General features: G+C 45.8%; 1 protein-coding gene across 3 annotated transcripts in view; it reads right to left on the bottom strand.

Annotated features, from left to right (window-relative positions):
- The window catches only part of LOC135051049 (NF-kappa-B-activating protein-like), a 75,958-nt gene that overhangs the window by 16,672 nt on the left and 38,531 nt on the right, over window positions 1-20,755 (bottom strand). For 2 of the 3 annotated variants that reach the window (XM_063957236.1, XM_063957235.1), the window contains exons 3-5: window positions 20,302-20,349; window positions 19,988-20,047; window positions 19,271-19,501 (exon numbers count right to left, since the gene is read on the bottom strand). In XM_063957236.1, the coding sequence (XP_063813306.1) occupies window positions 19,392-19,501; window positions 19,988-20,047; window positions 20,302-20,349 (218 nt within the window). In that variant the 3' untranslated portion in view covers window positions 19,271-19,391. The remainder of the gene's footprint in view (window positions 1-19,270; window positions 19,502-19,987; window positions 20,048-20,301; window positions 20,350-20,755) is intronic. The other variant, XM_063957237.1, reaches the window with a different exon arrangement.

The raw sequence follows: 20,755 nt of genomic DNA, 5'->3' as shown, positions 1-20,755 counted from the left end.
CAGGAGGTGCAAGATATATTAGACACCCCTCAAAGGCTAATGCTGCACTCTACTGTTATAGACACGTGTCCATCAAAGGTAGAGGAAATGATCTCGCAAATACCGGGTTCCCTTTGGACCAAAGATGGACAGGACACTGGATTGATGATGAATGTAGCACCAGTAGCAGTACAAGTAGAAGATGGCAGGATAGCTCCAAAAATTCCACAGTATCCTCTGAAGCCAGAGGTAGAATTAGGAGTGTACCCTGTCATAGAACGGCTGCTACAGCAGGGCATCCTAGTCAGGACGTCCAGCACAGCCAATAGTCCCATCTTCCCTGTGAAAAAGAGTGTGGAGTGGGGTTACAGGCTAGTGCAGGATCTAAGGGGGATAAACAAGATAGTTGAGAGTCAATTCCCCGTAGTGCCCAATCCAGCTGTCATCCTAATGCAGATTCCCTCAACCTCAAAATTCTTCACTGTCATTGATCTCTGCTTTCTTTTCTGTCCCTCTCCACCCTGACAGCCAATACCTCTTTGCCTTCACCTACAGGGGAGTACAGTACACCTAGACTCGTCTTCCCCAAGGTTTCATTGACAGCCCAAGTATTTTCTCCCAGGCCTTACATGACTGTTTGCAATCTTTTCAAACTGAGAGTGGGTCAGTGCTAATACAGTATGTTGATGACTTGTTGTTGTGCTCTGACTCATTCAAGTCGTTCTTGGCAGACACTAAACAGCTTCTGTTTCATCTCTCCCAGACAGGACACAAGGTTTCAAAGGATAAGTTGCAGTTGTGTCGGACTAAGGTTAAATACTTGGGGCATTGCTTGATGCAGGGACTTAGGCACCTGACCACTGACCGAATACAGGCCATCCACGACATGACTCTGGCGGGTGTGGTTCGTTTTATCGACAGTATCTAGGTCGACAATGTTTAGGTCGACCACTATAGGTCGACAGTCACTAGGTCGACATGGATGGAAGGTCGACAGGGTTTCTAGGTCGACATGTGCTAGGTCGACAGGTCTAAAGGTCGACATGAGGATTTTTTTTTTGTCGTTTTCTTCGTAAAGTGACCGGGATCCCAAATTAGTGCACCGCGTCCCCTCGCATGGCTCGCTTCGCTCGCCATGCTTCGGGCATGGTGCCTTCGCTCCGCTACCGCTTCGCTCGGCACACTTTACCATTCCAATCATAGTCCACGTGGATCGTTAAGTATGAAAAAATCCCCCCCAAAAAAATGTGAAAAACTCATGTCGACCTTTAGACCTGTCGACCTAGCACATGTCGACCTAGAAACCCTGTCGACCTTCCATCCATGTCGACCTAGTGACTGTCAACCTATAGTGGTCGACCTAAACATTGTCGACCTAGACACTGTCGATCTTCAGACCGGATCCCGACTCTGCCACAAACTCAGCAACAGATCCGCACTTTCCTTGGAATGTGTGGGTACTGTCAGAACTGGATTCCAGGGTTCTCTATACTGGCACTACCACTGCAAGAAATGGTCTCCTCAAATAAACCAGAACAGGTCTCTCACACAGATGAGTCCAAACTGGCGTTTGAGAGACTAAAACAGTGCTTGTCGCATGCACAAGCATTGGGTATGCCCGATTATGAGAAGCCCTTTGAATTGTATGGTACTGAAAGCACTGGGTGCGCGGCAGGAGTCTTAACACAGAAACATGGTGAAGCCAGCAGACCGGTAGCCTACTATAGTGTACAGTTGGACACTGTAGCACGGTCTCTCCCCACTTGCTTGCGAAGAATTGCAGCCATAGCTCTCCTGGTAAGTAAAAGTGAGGTCATAGTGCTAGGACACAACTTGACCATCCATACACCTCATGCAGTATCAGCCTTGCTAAACTCCACCCAAACTAGACATGTCTCATCCGCTTGGTTTACAAGGTGGGAACTATCACTGATGGCCCCTGTAAACATCACCATTAAGAGGTGCAGCTCACTAAGTCCTGCAACTTACTTGCCAAGTGTGCCTTGTCATGCACAAAGGGTGGAGGATGAGAATGATGGTGAAGGAGGATTTAGTGCAGACACTGATACGCATGATTATATGGAATACCTGAACCAAACTTTCACTGCGAGAACTGACATCAGTGACAACCCACTGGAAGGAGTAGACTTTACCTTTTACACTGATGGTAGTTGCCACAGACAGACGGAATCGGGAGACCTGTGCACCGGATACGCAGTTGTAGATGACAAAGGTATTATAGAAGCTGAACCCCTTGGCCCACCACACTCAGCACAAGTCGCTGAGCTGGTAACACTGACCAGAGCATGTGAGTTGGCAAGGGGTAAGTCAGCTAATATATACATGGATTCTAGGTACACCTTCAGAGTAGTGCATGATTTTGGGGCCCTATGGCGCCTTAGAAATTTCATGACGGCAGCTGGCACACCAGTAGCGCATGCGTCTTAGATCAAAAGGCTTTTGACAGCAATACAGGAACCTGACAGAGTGGCTGTTATCAAGTGTAAAGCACACACTGACAACCAAGACCTAATTTCACTTGGTAACAGCCGGGCAGACGAAGCTGCAAAATCAGCAGCAAGCACTACCATACAAACTAACATCACACCGCTGATGACATTTAACACAGTTAACATTAAACAGTTAATTGAAATGCAAAATTTGTGTTCCCTACAGGAAAAGGCAGTCTGGAAGGCGAAGGGATATGGTCAGGAGTCCTCAGGACTTTGGACAGATGGACATGGTAAGCCAGTGGCCCCCAGAGCATATCTCCCAAGTCTAGCTGAGGCGGCACACGGTCTGACTCATCTAGGTAAGGAAGGTATGTGTAAACTGGTAGGAGCCTACTGGACTGCACCAGGGTTCTCTTCTCATGCAGGTAAGAAAGCAATGACATGTCTTACTTGCTTGAGGAAGAATGTTGGTAAGGCAATACCAACGGAGCCATCCCATATCCCTCCTACAGATGGACCTTTTCAGGTAATACAAATCGACTTCATACAGTTACCACCCTGTAGGAATTTAAAATATGTGTTAGTATGTACTGATGTGTTTTCAAACTGGGTAGAAGCATTCCCCACTGCCACAAATACTGCTGTGTTCACTGCAAAGAAAATAGTACAGGAATTTGTGTGCAGATATGGTATCCCTAGAATGACTGAAAGTGATAGGGGTACCCATTTTACAGGTGAAGTCTTTCAGGTCATGTGCAAACTGATGGGTATTAATAGCAATCTGCATACTCCATACCGGCCACAGGCAAGTGCAAAGGTGGAGAGCACTATTAACAATAAGCTGAGCAAAGTGATGGCTGAAACTGGATTGTTGTGGCCAGAGGCCTTACCATTAGTGTTGTACAGCATCAGAACCACTCCCAGGTCACCGCTAAACTCATCACCCTTCGAAGTTCTTTTTGGTCGACAACCCCATGTAATGATAGACCCCCAGGATGATTTGAAGTGCAATAACAAAATAACTGTGCAATATTTGGTTAGGATGAGCCAGCAACTGAGAAATCAACAAAGGAATATAAAACTGGCGATTCCTGACCTACCAAGCAGTAATTGTCATGACATTGAGCCAGGGGATTATGTGATGATTCGAAATTTTTTACGCTCAGGTTGCCTCGCAGACAGGTGGGAAGGACTGTATAAGTTTTGTTGACCAGCACGACAGCACTAAAGGTTGCCGAGAGAGAGACTTGGGTCCACTCGTCCCACTGCAAGAAGGTTGCTGACCCGGAGAAAACTCGTGACAAAGAGCAAGGTGAAGAGAACCTCGTATCACTAGAGAATTTGTGCTGGGAAAGCTGAGAGGCAGGACTGTTGACTGGCACCTGAGCGCGGAGAACAACAAAATCAAAGACGGTTGACGTACTATTTTTCTTTTTTTTCACCCCCACTGCATTTTTATTTTTGTTTCCCTTCTTACTTTTTTTTTTTTTAAATAATGTTTTATTGATTATATAAGCATATAAACAGACAAATAAACCGTTGTAAACAGTAAAAGGCATATCAAAAATAATAATGGGATATTATGATAGGGAGGGGGGGCGCTCAATAGACGTATCAATTAGCAGATATCAAACATGCCTCCGTGTAAACAGGTTACATAAACTGTTACAAATATCAATTAAAGTAAAAAAGGGAAGAAAAAGAAACAAGGTACATAATGGAGAAGGATACAGGGTAGAGAAGAGAGAACAGTGGAAGGAGGGGATTATAAAGAACAGGGGAAGGGAAGAGAGAGAGAGAGAGGTCGGCCAGTCAGAGCCATGTATAATAGTAAATTTGTGGCATAAATATAGTATAGATTAAATATTAAATATTAAATAGTTGTCAATGGCGGTTCAGCATTAAAGTGTAGGGTCCAAGGTGTCCATGTCTCAGTGAAGGATACTGGGGAGTCTCGGAGGGCAGCAGTAATTCGCTCTAGCTTATATGTGAACCAAATTGCGTTAATAGTAGCGGTCAAAGTGGGAGGGGTCACGGATTTCCAATTAGACGCAATTTGACATTTAGCCGTATTCAAAATGTGTTTAATTAGGGTTCGTTGGTGGCGTGAGGTGTCAGGAATGGGACGGGAAAGTAGTGAGTAAAGAGGCGAGTCAGGGACGGTTATATGTGTAACCTCTAAAACCAATTTATGGATTTGTCTCCAATATTGGCGGATCGATGGACAATACCACCAAACATGCAGCAGGGTCCCCCGGCACCCACATAGTCTCCAGCACTCATCCGAGCACGTGGGATAGATAGTATGTAGTCTAGTAGGAACCAGATACCAGCGGTAGTACAGTTTATATGAATTTTCAGCGATTCGAACTGAGATAGAGCTTTGGTAATTTCTTGTCTAATGTCCTCCCAGTCCTCAACGGTCTAGGTCTCTCCCACCTCTTTTTCCCAGGCCAGTTCGTGACTCTCCTTAGGGGGGACATTGTGTGTCAGTAACACCCGGTAAATGCGAGAGAGCAGTCCGTTCGTTGAGTGAGATCCGTGACACCATATCTCCAGGGGGGTAGCAATAACAGGATGGGTGGGTTTAGTGAGAGTTCCATAGAAATGTCTAATTTGCAAAAACTGATAGAATACCGAGTGGGGGAGCGAAAAGCGGGATTGTAGATTCGCAAAAGATGGGAATGAGGAAAGAGGAGCTACGTCCTGTAGAAAAAGAATATTGTGCGCAGTCCAATGGTGGAATGCAGAGTGATTATTGCTTGGAGGGAATTGCGCATTGTTCCATAGAGGAGTTAAGTAGGGGTTGTGAGAATGGAGTTGATAGAAGCGAGTACAAAAATCCCATATTGACAAGGAAAAGCGCACTGTTGGCAAGAGAAGATTAGAGGTGGGTCGGGAGCGGGATGGGCACCATAACAGGGTTGAGGATGAGAACATATGGAGAGAATGCGCCTCGAGAAAAGTCCACGTTCTCTGTGCCGGAGGTGAGTGCCAGAGAACACAAGAGGCCAAATGCGTGGCACGGTAGTAACGAATAAGGTCTGGAACACCAAGGCCGCCCTCTGAGCGGTGCTGTTGGAGCAGCCGTATCTTGACTCTGGGTTTTTTCCCAGCCCAGATGAAGTTAGATATATCTCGCTGAAGATTCTTCAATATCTTAATGGGAATGTGAATAGGCAGGGTTTGCCATAAGTACAATAACCGCGGCAATAGGTTCATTTTGACTGCCGCGATGCGACCAAACCAAGAAATAAATAATTTATTCCATGCGGTGAGATCGGATTTCAGTGAAGATATTAAACGCGGGAAGTTGGCAGCATATAACGATGAATAGGATTTGGTTAGGTAAATGCCTAAATATTTGAGTTTAGTACTTTGCCATTTAAAGGAATGGGAGGAGCGTAAAAGTCTAAGATCCCGTGGAGTGATATGTAGATCTAGAACCTCTGTTTTGTCGGCATTAAGTTTATAGTTCGAGATGGAGCTATATGTTTGGATCTCCTCAAAGAGGTGTTGTAGGGAAGTGTGCGGGTCGGTCAGAGTCAAAATGACATAATCTGCATATAGTGCATTTTTATATTCATGGTTGCCTACCAAGATACCTGAGATGTTGGAGTTCAGTCGGATTTTCGCCGCCAACGGTTCCATTATCTGGGCAAAAAGTAGGGGGGAAAGTGGACATCCCTGTCGGGTGCCATTTCTAATAGATAGTGGCGGGGAGGAAAGACCGTTAACCAGGATAGACGCTGAGGGGTTAAAATAAAGCGATGTGATGGCATTATAGAATGTACCATGAATTCCTACAGCCTGTAGGGCTTGCTGTATGAAGGGCCAGGCTACCCTATCAAAGGCCTTTTCCGCATCAAGAGCCACCACCAGAGTCGGAATGGAGTCCCGATGGGAGAGGTGTATGAGATCAATAAGGCGCCGTGTATTGTCTGCAGCTTGACGATTGGGGATGAAGCCCACTTGGTCCGGGTGAATTAATGTGGGGAGATAAGGGGCGAGTCGGTTTGAGAGGATTTTAGCGAATAACTTTAGATCTGTGTTTAACAATGAGATGGGCCTATAGTTTTTCATTTCCAGGGGATCACGATCAGGTTTGGCAATAACTATAATATTGGATCTGGTGGTGGCTGCATCGAGGGAGCTCCCCTCCATCAATGAATTGAAGAGTGAGTGTAACATAGGAAGAAGGGCTTGGGAATTTTTTTTTAAATATATGGCAGTATACCCATCAGGACCCGGGGCGGAAGAGCGGCGAAGTTGCCTAATTGTTGTAAGGATTTCCTCGTGAGTAATAGGAACGTTGAGTGTCTTAAGATCTGCTGTAGAGAGTGTCGGTAAATGACAAGAGGAAAGATACTGTTGGATAGGTGACACATGGTGTGGAGCGGTAGAGACCTCTGAGGGGAGGTTATAGAGGGAAGCATAATAATCTTGGAAGAGGGAAGCCATCAGTTTAGGGTCACACGTTGTGGATCCATCAGGGCACCTCAAAGCCAGTATCCTATTGAGCGTGCGTTTCTCGCGCAGTCGACGGGCTAACAAGGTATCTGCCTTGTTTGACTTTTCGTAAAATTTCTGGCGGATCCACAAGAGTGACTTGATCATTTTCTTGGTGAGGATTTGTGACAATTGCCCTTTCAGGGCAAGTATCTTTAGGTATAGTTTGCGTTTGGGGAAACGCTGATGGCGAAGAGTCAATGAAGCCAAGTCAGCCTCTAAGTCCGCGATCCGTTTAGACTCAACCTTCCTCTGGATAGATGTAAGGCTAATGAGGAGACCCCGCAGTGTTACCTTATGTGCTTCCCATAGTATTGCTGGTCAGATGTCAGGGGAGACGTTATCAGCAAGGTAGTGATGGATCACGGCCTCTATTTGAGACACGTTAAAGGATTTAAGAAGCAGGGACTCATTAAGGCGCCACTTGCGGGAAGTTGAGGGTTTATGAGAAAAAGCGAAATCAAGTAATATCGCATAATGGTCAGACCAGGTGATCGGAACTACTTAGGCGCTCAAAAGGGTTTGAGTGGAGTCCCTATCTACAAAAACGTAATCGATACGAGTATATAAATCGTGTTGTGGGGAATAGTGCGTGTAGCCCTTAGCGGACGGGTAAAGTGTTTTCCAACTATCATATAAATTGTGTGCCGTGATGCATGACTGGAGGAGTTTAGACAGTTTTGTATGGGGAGAGGGCCCCACGCATGGACGGGATCTGTCAACATGGGGGTCTAATGTAGCATTACAATCACCGGCCACAATAACCCAGGGATTCGAAAATTTAGAAAGATGGTCAGAGAACGTCTTAAAGAAGGAACCCTGCTGCATGTTCGGAGCGTAAACCGACGCCAAGGTGATGGGGGTTTGATTAAGGGAGCCGGAGAGAATCACAAATCTGCCATGGTCATCGAGATCTGTGTCCTGGACAACCAGGGGAAGGTCACGATGGACCAGGATGGCAGTGCCTCTGCGCTTAGCTGACATTGTGGAATAAAAGGCATGAGGATAACGCTTGGAGCTTAAAGAGGGGTGAGGGGCCCTAAAATGGGTCTCCTGTAAGAATATGATATCAGCTTTTTGTCTGGCAAAAAACTGAAACGACATGGAGCGCTTGGTCGGGGAATTGAGGCCATTGACGTTAATGGACAAGACTTTTAAAGTCATGGAGGATGAAAAACAGCATAGCTCAGTAGAAAGGATAACCCTTGACATGGCCGACCAGGGGACATTAAAAAGGGAAGAAAAAGACAAGAGTAACAGGTGAGAGAGATCGTAAGTACGAACTTAAGAGATAGACCCTTTCCTAGAAACGGGTTGGGTCCAGGAATGAAGGGGCGGGTGCCAGGCGGGCAGCCCCTTCGGTGTGGGGGGTAGCGCCAATAATAAAAAATAACAAGGAAGAAGAGGAACATACAGAAAAAAGGGGGAGATACATTCTGCGAGCCAGGGTAAGGGGTGTGGGAGAATCAGGTCAGGGAGTAAAGAGGAGTAGGAAGAGAAGAGAAGACATTGCTATCAATATCTATGTTAATAATAACAGTACCTTAAGATGTGAATTCAACCAAGGCATCCTAAATATAACATGAATTAGACCTATAACAATGCCTTGATGAATCAATGGTGGTATGCGAAAACAACAGCAACCAAAACAATCACTTCCAAATTCTAGGCCAGGGTGGTCCCTCAGGATTGAGCGGTAGATTAGCCTTACCAATTCAAGGCACGAGACCAACACAAAGAAAAGGGACCATCCAGGACTGATGTGTAGGAGGTCTAGACAACATGTAGACCAACCAGCCACCAAACTCAAATGTGGAAAACAATGTAATAGGAAGAGGGAGAAACTAGCATGATATAATAAACATAGCGAGAGGACATTTAAATGCGAAATAGCTAACTCCTCTAAAGACAAGGCGAAAGTAGGCAGGTATACATTGAGAACTAAAGAAACTATTGGCAATCTGTAAAGAACCTAACATTTGGAACGGATAAACTGTTTGTATAAGACTATGTCGTTCCCTGGTGCAGAGCGGCACAGCAGCCGGCCCACCCCAGGGCACGCAGCCATCATAGAGATGGGGTCACCATGTGGCATTATGCAGGAGTCAGGAAGAACACCTAGTCCACTAAATCATAAAGGTCAAATATGCGAAACAATATATCATAAGACTAATATGATAATAAAGGGGGGGACTAATGTGCAATGTCCATTATAATTGCTGATCCTGAGAGGGGATTCCAACCGCTCATTTAGCAGACCATTCAGGGGTAGGAGCCACGGGTCTTCTAGGGGAGGTGATAGTGAGCTGATTCCGGATCTCATCAGGAAGAGACTCAAAAATGCCCAGGGACCTGAGAAGGTCATAGCCCTGGGCAGGCGTTTTAATCGAATGATGAGAGCCATCTTTTGTAACATGTAGCTGGAATGGGAAGCCCCACTTGTACTTGATGGAGTTGTCTCGAAGGACTTTGGTGATAGCGGTAAGGTCCTTGCGTTTTCGAAGTGTGGAGGGGGCCAAGTCCTGGAAAATCTGCAGCTGGGCCCCAGAGTAAATAACTGATTGATGTTCCCGGGCCGCCATCATAAATTTCTCTTTTGTTTTGTAATAATGGAACCGCAGGATGACATCCCGCGGGGGTTGGGTGGGTGGAGGACGTGGGCGCAGGGCTCTATGTGCTCTATCGAGAAGGAGGAAATCTTTAGAGACCTCAGGAATCATAGTCTGCAGCAAGCCCTCCAGAAAACTTGGGAGGCCCTCCATAGAAACGCTCTCCGGTATGTTGCGGATCCGGACATTGTTCCGGCGATTCCGGTTGTCCATATCCTCCAAGTGGTCCTCCTGTTGGGCCATATCTGTGCGAATCTCCGATAGCTCCTGTTCGACCACTATTTGATATTGGCAGACTTCATCCACTTTACGTTCCAGGGAGTCTGTGCGGGTGCCAAGATCAGCGAGTTCAGTTCTGAATTCAGCTAGGATCGACCTCATTTCCGTCTGAATGGTCTTAGTGACGATAGCAATTACATCTTGGGTCGTGAGACCTGTCTTCGGAGAAGGAGCATCATCGGCATCCGACATGGGGTCCACGGTGTGGGAGCCGCGAGGTGTAACGCCTGCTTTTTCCCATGCCCGGAGGATACTAGGCTTAGCCTGAGCAGGGGTTTTGCGGTTCCTCTGTGACATAGTGGAATGAGAAAGGTAGATGGGTAGCAGCTGATGCTATCGGTTCAGCGGAACAGGTGGCACAAGTGTGAAATGGGTTGATGCCGGCTCCCATAGACCTTATAAGTGGTATCAAAATGAGCCCCTTAGCGCTGCCTGGCCGCAGAATGATTTAGCATAAAACAGGAATCATGTGATCCTCACATCGTAGAGGACGAGATAAGTAGTAATCAGGTGTGGAGCAAACCAGTATTGCAGAGCAAGGTAAGTAGCCTCCACAAGTGCCAATCACGGTAGCCAGGCGATGGGGGAGAGCACGCCAGCACGGCCACGGACCAGCCAGCGACCGGCGGCAGTACAACAGGGCTGAGTAGAAATATATGTGCTTTATCTGCTTTCTTGCACCACGGTATCCCAGTGATGGCAGGGAACTAATCCCAGTCAGCCGAGCCCAGGAGGGGGGGGGGGGGGAAAGGAGCTGGGCCACTGCCCGGTGCAGCCGGAGTGAACCTTCCGGCCCATGCGGTTATGGAGCCCCAAGGAGAGCGGCCACCTGTGCAGCCGGCAGCGGGCAGCGAGGGCCGTGGCGAGCCGCCCCCACTCAGGGAGCTCCCGAGACCACCACCCCAGGGCAGGAGGAAGAGACCGGCCGGCGGCAGGAACGGCCGCGGGAGCCCAACAACACTGACCTGAGCGGCGCCGGGGCCCAGCCGATGCAACAGTGAGGGGATTAGCAGTCAGGGGGGGGCAGCAGCTCACCCGGCCGATGTCCCGTCGTCCCGCGAGCTCCACAGCCGAAAGCAAGATGGCCGCCGCTCAATCCCCGTCCCGGTGGGCCGCGTCCTCCCCTCCGTGTCCCGTGCGCCGGGGTCGTAGTGCGGCAGGTGGGGGGTTGTAGAAGCTGGCTGCCTGCAAGACGCCCACCGGGGACCCGGAAAGCTCCGTGGAGTCAGCTGCACGGCTCCGGATACACAGCCCGGCCATGATCTCAACTTCAGGCTCCGGCTTCACGCCGAGGGGAAGGCCGCAATCCGCAGGAGGGCTGAAAAGCACTCCCCGACTCCGTGGGACCCCCCAGCGATTGCAGCAGGGTAAGAGGGGCTGTTGGAGGCACTCCAAGACTCCCAGGGAGGGAGCAGGTAGATGTCAGGAGAGGTAATATAAGGTGCCCTCAGGAGCAGCCATAGAGCACGTCCTCGCAGTATGAAAGCCAGGCCACTTCCCTTCTTACTTTTATTTTTGCTCCTTATCAAAATGGATCTACCTCAAGAGACTGTGTTTCGGGTTTTTCTGGTGACTGTTTTTAATCAGGACAATCTGTATTTGTGAGGGTTCCAGAGACGTCGAGCAAGGATCTGCAATGGGTTCTGATGGTGAGTACGGATTTGTAGGATCTCAGGAGCAGCACATCACTCTAGTAAAGGCTGGTATCAGTAAGCGATCTGGTAGTCACGGAGCTCGGAGGCAATGTGAAGGGTTATTGTCTGATGAATATTGTATATGTAGGCATTGCGAGAACATAATCGAAGATGGGTGCATACAGAGATGTCAGTCAAACAGTAATATCGACATTGACCGACATGATTACCACTCATTAGTGCAGTGATTTTCAACCTTTTTTTACTCGCGGCACACCGAACAATATTTTAAATTTGCCAAGGCACACCATCAGTTCCCGACAGAAAAAAAACAAAACACACATTGGCCCTCACAGTAAAAAAAATCCACACATACATTGTCCTACACAGAAAAAACAATCACATTGCTCCCCACATAAATCAATCGTATTTCTCCCCACATAAATCCTATTGCTCCCCACATGAATTATTCACATTGTTCCCCCCATAAATCCTATTGCTCCCCACAGGAGAAATAACACAACAAATATTAGCCCCTACAGGTCAGCTGTCCTCCTCCCTGTCCCCCAGTGGCGGGGGTTGTTCATAGTGAAGTGCTGCGAATACTGAGCAGCAGGCGGTCGGGCAGGTGTGGATGTGGGTGGACAAGGAAAGCTGTGGATGCAGATGGGAACTGGAAGTTGTGTATGCAGGTGGGTGGGCTGGCTGGGTGGTGAGATGCGGCGGCTGTGACCTATGATATCACACCGCCGCGTCATCAAGGTTTAGGCAGGGACGTGCAGTCAGGGGAGGCAGTGCCTCCCCTGTGATTAATTATTAAAATCATACAAAGAAGATACTTATGACACATAGTCTGTGTCATAAGTATCTTCTTTATTTAATTCTAATAATTTGATGCATTTAAATGACTTTGGGAGGCACTGATAGCAGTGCCTCCCGTGGATAATGGGAACGGGGCAGAGCGGGGGGCGGGGCCAAACACTGGGCTGTAAAAGCCCATTGAAACAAAGCAGGAAAGCGCCACTGAAACAAGTGCCTCGCTGACAGGGACACCACCCCCATGTCAGCGAGGCACCTGTGATTGGGCAGCGGATCCAGTGCTGGATCCGCTGTCCAATCACCAACACGACGCTGGAGGGGGAAGAGGCGGCGGGACCCGGCGGCTGTGACTGGCGTTGGAGCGACGAGCCTGAAGCAGGAGTGAGGGGTGAGTTCTATGTTTGTATGTTTGTGTTGTCTTGTCCCCGTAGTGCTCACCTCTCCTCCTGGCCCTCCGCCTCCAGCCGCTGCCGCCTCCTTCCTGCCTGCAGCACTGTGACTTGTGTTGCCAGGCGCGTCCCGTTGCTAAGCAACGGGCCGGGAGCTGTCTGTCAGTGAGAGTGAGCCCGGGACTTCTCTCTCTCTCGTAAGTGTTTATTTCTATTCTTGTTCCAGGTGCCTGGTTCCAATATGGATTCTACTGGACAAGTGGACGTGACCGGCGTGGGATGTAGGTAAGTAATCTGTCTCTCATTTTTACAGGAACCACCTATTGGATTCTACTGGACAAGTGGACGTGACCGGCGTGGGATGTAGGTAAGTATGTGTGAGTGTGTAAGTGTGTTTTTAATAAACTTTTACTGTCACGGTGTGCGAGTTGTGTTTTTATTTGGGTATTTTTGTTGTTGTAGAACTACAGGTACCAGTGGGCCCGTTATTTCCCCGCATGCTGGTACTTGAGGTTCTCCAAGTACCAGCAAGCGGGGGAGGCTTGCTGGGCCTTGTAGTTCTACAACAAAAAACAATACTCTTTTTTTTTACACACTTATGGCTATCAGTTTGGCACCCACCGCCTAGGGGTGCTGGGGACAGCCTCGGGCTTCACCCCTGGCCCTTGGGTGCCTGGAGGAGGGGACCCCTTCATTTAAGGGGTCCCCACACCTCCAGGGAACCCCGGCCAGGGGTGACTAGTTGGGGGGGGGGTAATGCCACGGCCGCAGGGACCTACATAAATGTGTCCCCCGGCTGTGGCATTATGTCCCTGGCTAGTGGAGCCCGGTGCTGGTTTCAAAAATACGGGGGAACCCCTACATCTTTTGTCCCCCGTATTTTTTGGAACCAGGACCGGACTAAGAGCCCGGTGCTGGTTGTCTAAATACGGGGAACCCCTGTCCAATTTTTCCCCAGTATTTAAACAACCAGGACCGGCTCAAAGAGCCCGAGGCTGGTTACACTTAGGAGGGGGGACCTCACGCATTTTTTTTTAACCCATTCAGACCCTTTTCCATTAAGTTAATGGAAGCCCTGGACAACAAAATTGCATTCATGTCCTCCTCCCACTCCCTTCCCAGTCCCAAACACTATTTTTTTTTTTATAAAAATGTACAATATATCACAAGTATGATGAGCAGGCAGGCAGCGGGCATTGGCGGCATCGGACTGAGATGCAAATTAGTGGCGGAGGGCTGGGTCAGTTGATGGTGGGTGAGTTTGTAAGCCATTGGCGGTGGCACAGGGCATCGACTCAGGGTCAGTAGCGGGCATTTACTCGGCGGCGGTAGGGGTCATCGGCAGATTCGGTGGACATTATGGCTGTAGTGCCTCACCAGCCACTGACCTCACCGCACGCCACTGTGTTTAGGTCACGGCCGGAGCATGACTAATCCTCTAAGAAGAGCCCGGGCCAACAGTTCACTGTACATGAAGCTGCTCTGGCTCCATGGAACACCTTGCAACTGGTCGCGGCACACTAGTGTGCCACGGCACAGTGGTTGAAAAAGCCTGCATTAGTGGGTACGGTATTAAACCAAACAGAATGTTGGGTATGCTCACAGGTACCTCAAGGACAGAGTAAGTCAGGATTAGTGCCATACCCTTTAACAATAGATGAGGTACTCGAATTACAGGGTGGGAGACCGGTGGACAAGAAATTCAATATATCTAGGCCCCCTAGCTTGAAGCTCCATCAGTACCACATAGATAGGTCACTGTTGTGTTTTAATGTTTCCAATTTCCGAAAACAAGGAAATTGGGAAGTGACGTGGAATAACCAGACAATGACCTTTTCACACAGAGCTGATAAGATACCTATTGACTCCAAACTTGTACGCAAAATAGCCACCAGTGGGAAGTACTTCGGTACAGGTATACAAGTGGGAGCAAAACCATGTGGGATGGGAAAGTATCGCAGGGGTATTGTGCCCACATCATCCAGCCCGATACTTTTACTGAGCAAATGAGAGAACTAGGGATTGGTTTCTTTATAAGGAAGATATGTGATATGGTGTTGTTGCATTTTGTCCCTTATGTTCTCCCAGATGATGCTTATTTCATATGTGGTAGGAAAGCGTACAAGTGGCTTACTCCGAGGTCTGAAGGGTTGTGCTATATTGGGAGAGTACTACCAGAGGTCATGACCATAGCACACGACAAAATGAAAGACATTCACCACAACACTCAGACTCTTTATACTCATACCCATTATGAACACATCATCAAGAGACACCTCATAGATAGGGCAGAGCATGCAGCCTCTGATTTGTTCCATGAATCCACCGGGATTCAAGTTCTTCTTGCATTAGACATCACCTGTACTGCCAGAGGAACTATAAATTACAGGTATATCCATGCGCTAGCGAACTTGATAGATAATATCACTGAGATGTATGATGACACCTTCAGGTATACGGGCAGGGAGTTACAAGCCTACAAGAAGGAGCTGGTCCAGCACAGAATGGTCCTTAATTATGTTATGGCTGTGACAGGTGGGTACTGTGTTACTCTAGCAACTCAATATGGTTTGAAGTGCTGTACGCATATTACGAATAGCACTGACGACCACACGGAGATCATCAATCAGAAGATGAATGAGATCTTGCAGTTGAAGTGGGAGTACAGAAGGAAACACAACCTAACCTTGATGGCTGTGGGTAATGAATTTACCGACTGGGCCTCATGGTTTAACCCACTCAAATGGTTTTCTGGATTAGGGGAGTGGGCGCAGAATGTAATTGCAAGTATAGGAAAGTTTCTCCTTTGTATCCTGGGTGTCGTCATAATTATTGGTCTGATATTCAGGTGTGTTCGAATTCTGATGCGGCACAAGCACATCACAAATTTAATGAGTCTAAGGAGCAAGGGCGTTGTTACAGCAGCAGATTTGATTTATGATCCATCCATAGAGACAGTGTTATGATAAGGATTGCAAATGAATTTCATGGCCTGTTTCTTTCACCATTTTTCTCTGTTTCCCCCTCTACCCAGAAATATCCAACCGGAAAAGACGTCAACCATACCGAATAATATGTGAATGTATTTTTTTCTATATGTGTCTTACCCTCATCTCTGCAACCTCCAGTTAATGGCACACATTGTCGACAGGTGTTATCCACATATAGTAGCACTCACATATGTTTGCCCTCCATGTATCATAAGATAAATGTGCTCCCCATTTGTTAGTATAAGAAGCCAAAAGGGTGAGGGTTAAAAGCCCTTGCCCGAAAAAAGCTTGGTAGTGTTTGTTTTCCCATGTACAGACCCTTAGTACGGGATGAGAAGGATTTAATGTATACTTCACAATTCCTTGAAGCTTACTTAGAACATATACAGCACAATGATACATGCCCCTCAGACATTGATTCATACATACATGCTTTTTCCTCTCCCACTAGGCTACACGTTTCCTACCTACAACTCTCTCCCGGTCATTCAAACTTTGTATATATTGTATAGATAATATTTTCAGTTTTATTACTTAAGTGTGGCAGTTATTGTTGACTGCCAAAGGGTGGACTGTCAAAGTCAAAAATATTATAGCCACATCAATTATGTGCAAACACCATTCAGAGTGGCCTCTGTGCGGTTGTGTACCAGCCGTGCGTGCGCAAACCCAGACGCTGCGTACATTGGCTCCTGAAGCCCTGCGTATTAGCACGTGGTATGAGTAAATACGGTAACATACGCATTCGCATAGAAAAGCCACAAAAGCCATATTCAATATTTTATCCATATAGTGCATAACTCACACAACATCTGTACATTCTTCAATAGCAAGTTACTGTGCACACACAAATTAATCAAACCACTCATACGCATAGAAAGGTGATTCTTCTAGAAACTCAATCACAAACAGTGCCTTGAATGTATCAGACTGTCTTGCTTACGCAAAGTTTGTAATCATGGAACATGGACCCTGACTCTATGAGGAAGGTAAATACCTTTGGTTGCCCCCATTGTTTTAAAGTGTACATTAAGACAACAGATACTGGACTGTCATTGTTTTACTAGAAGCCAGGACAAACAAGAAGACAATACCCTACACAAAACACAAGCCTTGCTTGTACAATCACTAAATAGCTGACAAATTGCAGAACAGACATTTAATGTATGATATATTGTATAGCAATGATATTCTCATACACATGGTCTGGACTCATCCAGCCCATGGTAATATATGTATATTTCATAACAAATTGTTATAGCAGGAATGTATGTGTATGTATATGTATGTATGTATGTATATATATATATATATATATATATATGTGTGTGTGTGTGTGTGTGTGTGTGTGTGTGTGTGTGTGTGTGTGTGTGTGTATGTGTATACAGGTTGAGTATCCCTTATCCAAAATGCTTGGGACCAAAGGTACTTTGGATATGGGATTTTTCCGTATTTTGGAATAATTGCATACCATAATGAGATATCATGGCAATGGGACCTAAATCTAAGCACAGAATACATTTATGTTACATATACACCTTATACACACAGCCTGAAGGTAATTTTAGCCAATATTTTTTTGCAACTTTGTGCATTAAACAAAGTGTGTGTATATTCACACAATTCATTTATGTTTCATATACACCTTATACACACAGCCTGAAGGTCATTTAATACAATATTTTTAATAACTTTGTGTATTAAACAAAGTTTGTGTACATTGAGCCATCAAAAAACAAAGATTTCACTATCTCACTCTCACTAAAAAAAGTCCGTATTTTGGAATATTCCGTATTTCGGAATATTTGGATATGGGATACTCAACCTGTATATGTATTATATATGTATATCTCAAGGATGGAAATGGATAATCATATCATGTGTGGGATCATATTGTTCAGGGTCACATAAGCAGTAATCCGGTGGGTATGAGGATATTGTCGCATATTGTCGCATAGTTTTTAGTAATACCGGATTTATGTATGATTAATGTGGTGGGTTTAACTGGTCTTGGGGCGGGAACTAAGATGTAAACAACAGTAATCACATCTCAAGACTTAGCCATCGCCCACCGCTTGAGCTGACCAATGATCCCCAGTGCACAGGATATGTCCCACCCCCGAACCAATGGAAGAAGAGCTTACAGTTTCTATTGTTTCATGCTTTAGAATATTGTATAATAGCCAAGCCTCATGGCCGGTCAGACACCTTCTCTGAAGGTCATCTACCCAGATTGACTGAGGACTGGAACCAGGTGGCGCAGGCAAAACAAACATATGTATCCATTGATTGTAGCCCTTTTCTCTTATATGATTGTAATTATTGTTGTAACCCCCTTTTTAGTAAATAACTGATGGTGGGTCGGATCCCAACATTTTAAATACAATTGGTGTGGTGTTCCTTTCCTGCTAGGGGTTATAAAGTGTACTCTGCCTCACGTGTAGCTACACCGTGCTTACAGCGTGACGGTGTGCTTACGCAACTTGTACGCATCTGTTAGGGGTTTGCTTTAATTCCTATAAGTTAATCAGCTTTAACAATAGCATGTCCCAGATTGTGTTTAAATCAACCTTCATATTGCTAATATATGCAATTGTGTTATTATCTGTTACACTTTAGGTAATGTATACATGTAAAGGTGTGTACACACGGTGAGATAAATCTGTAAGATTTTGACAATATAGTCAAAAACTTAAGGAACGTTAGTGAACATCTCAAGGCGATCCCGATGCGCACTCCCGTGGGGTTGGTATCGCAAGGCTAGATAGACTGCGCAGGCAAGTCAATATTGACTATCTACTGTACTATCCAGTACACAGTATAGTCAAAATTGGCACGTAGTCAAAATCGTACATAGACAAACTCGAAAGTACAGATAGTAAAAATCTGTGCTATCTGGGCTCTGCGGGAGTTCAAGGGAAATTGCATAGTCAAAATTGGGCATAGCAAGGATCTCACCATGTGTACACACCTTTAAGGAGGGTACACACGGAGATATCCATGCTTAAAATCTAAGCAGTCTAACTAGATTGCTTAGAAGTTAAGCATGGATCTCTCCGTGTGTATGCCCAACAGCGATAGCGATGCACGGCCCTGCACACCACTATCGCCGGTGTTAGATTGGCCTGCATGAAGGAACAACCTAGCACATCACGCATTTCGCCACTGGGTGAAATGAGCAGCCCCCCATCCCCCCTCGCTCAGCACACATCGCGCTGTGTGCTGAGCTGAGGAGAGATGTGTGTTGAGCGTTCGGGCTAGATCGCTCAGCACACATCTCTGGGGAAATCTCCCTGTGTGTACGTGGCATAAAACCTAGTTTCCTATTGTTAACTAACACAACAGTGGACACTTAAAGTTTGAGTCATACAAGCTGAAGCTACCATTGTCCTTTTTTGTTTACTCCCTTTTGTTTAACTGTAAGGTGACCAGACTGGTAGGGCTCTCTGGCTGATGCAATCACCCTGATTAGAATATGTATTGTATTCCAATACTTTAAGATCCTAAGACAAAGAAGTCAAATATATATATATATATATATATATATAGATATACAAACACACACACACACACACACACACACACACACACAGTACATACTGTATATACCATCAAGTCCGATATCAGGACGATACATCATCAGCCCAGCCGATGTGCCATGGTTGCCCTAAATTGGAAGAAAAATAAATTAGTTGAATGTACAGAAGATTACTTTCAATTACAAGAGATTCTAAACTGGCATCACATTTGTGTCAAAGTCCGACATTCTTTCATCAGCATGTGATCTACTTGTATGCTGGACATCTCCGACTCCAAAATCTGTCTGTGATGGTCCATTACCTATGCCAAATTAAATAGTTACAATAATTAAGAGAGACAGAGAGAAAAGGAAGGAAAAAAAGATAGAAGGAAGAGAAGATAGAGAAAAATAAGAAGGGAGAGATGGATGAAGAGATAGAGAGACAGAGAAAGAGAGAAAGAAGGAAAGACAGAAAGAAGGAAGGAGAGTAGGATGGAGAAAGAAAAAAAGAAAGAAAGAAAGAAAGAAAGAAAGAAAGAAAGAAAGAAAGAAAGAAAGAAAGAAAGAAAGAAAGAAAGAAAGAAAGAAAGAAAGAAAGAGAAAGAAAGATGGAGATTAGGATAGAGAAAGAAGGAAAGAAAGAGAGAGAGAAAGAAGGAAGGAGAATAGCAAAAAAAGAGAGAAAGACAGAATGAAAGAAAGATAGACAAATAAGGAAAGAGAAAGAAGGAATGAAAAAGAGAGAGAATAATAGAAGGATAGAGAGCGAGAGATAAATAAAGATATACAGAAGATATTTAACTGACCACTGGTCTCCACGATGTTTAGAAGTGTTGATGGCTCACTTGATGGACGTGTTGACGAATCTGAAAACAGCAAATAAACGTCTTAGAGGATGCAAAAAAAATAAAAGCATTATGAAAGAAAGAGAGAGAGAGAGAGAGAGAGAGAGAGAGGTAAGTGGAATAAAAAGCATGTGTGAGAGAAAAACTGATCGGGCTCCACAAATGATGATTCAATTGATGGACGCTTTGAAGAATGTTCCAAAAAAAAAAAGTAAAATAAAAAGAGGCAAGTGATAAAAATCCCTTAGAAAAGTTAAATTTTTTAATAAACTCACCCTTCTCCTTTCTTGTCTTCCTGCCTGTTCTTTTTCTTTTTTGTTGTCCTTCAGCATTAATTTTAATTAATTATATAAATGAAAAACACTATTACATTAATACATTAAAAATACAAGTGTACACAAGACATGACACCATATGCCCAATCAACCATCAAGACCTTCCCATCCCATATACATAAACTGCACCATATGCCCCCACCCCAAACGGCACTATACTCACCCACACACAAGCATATCCCCCACACGCATAGGCAACCACCTCCCACACATGCACGCACATGCAGGCACCTACCCCACACACAGACACTGCACCATACACCTCCACACGCACCCCCCCCCAAACATCCACACATGCCACTATAGAATGGAGCCCTAAATTCACCAAACTGCTGAGATCATTCACTGGGTACTGTAGGTGTACGAGTGGAGATGGAGGACGTAGAGCATGGTG

This window comes from Pseudophryne corroboree, chromosome 2 (assembly GCF_028390025.1).
Source record: "Pseudophryne corroboree isolate aPseCor3 chromosome 2, aPseCor3.hap2, whole genome shotgun sequence".
Classification (NCBI taxonomy): Eukaryota; Metazoa; Chordata; class Amphibia; order Anura; family Myobatrachidae; genus Pseudophryne; species Pseudophryne corroboree.
The sequence above is the reverse complement of the archived record's forward strand: the minus strand, read 5'-3'. Positions and strand labels throughout refer to the sequence as shown.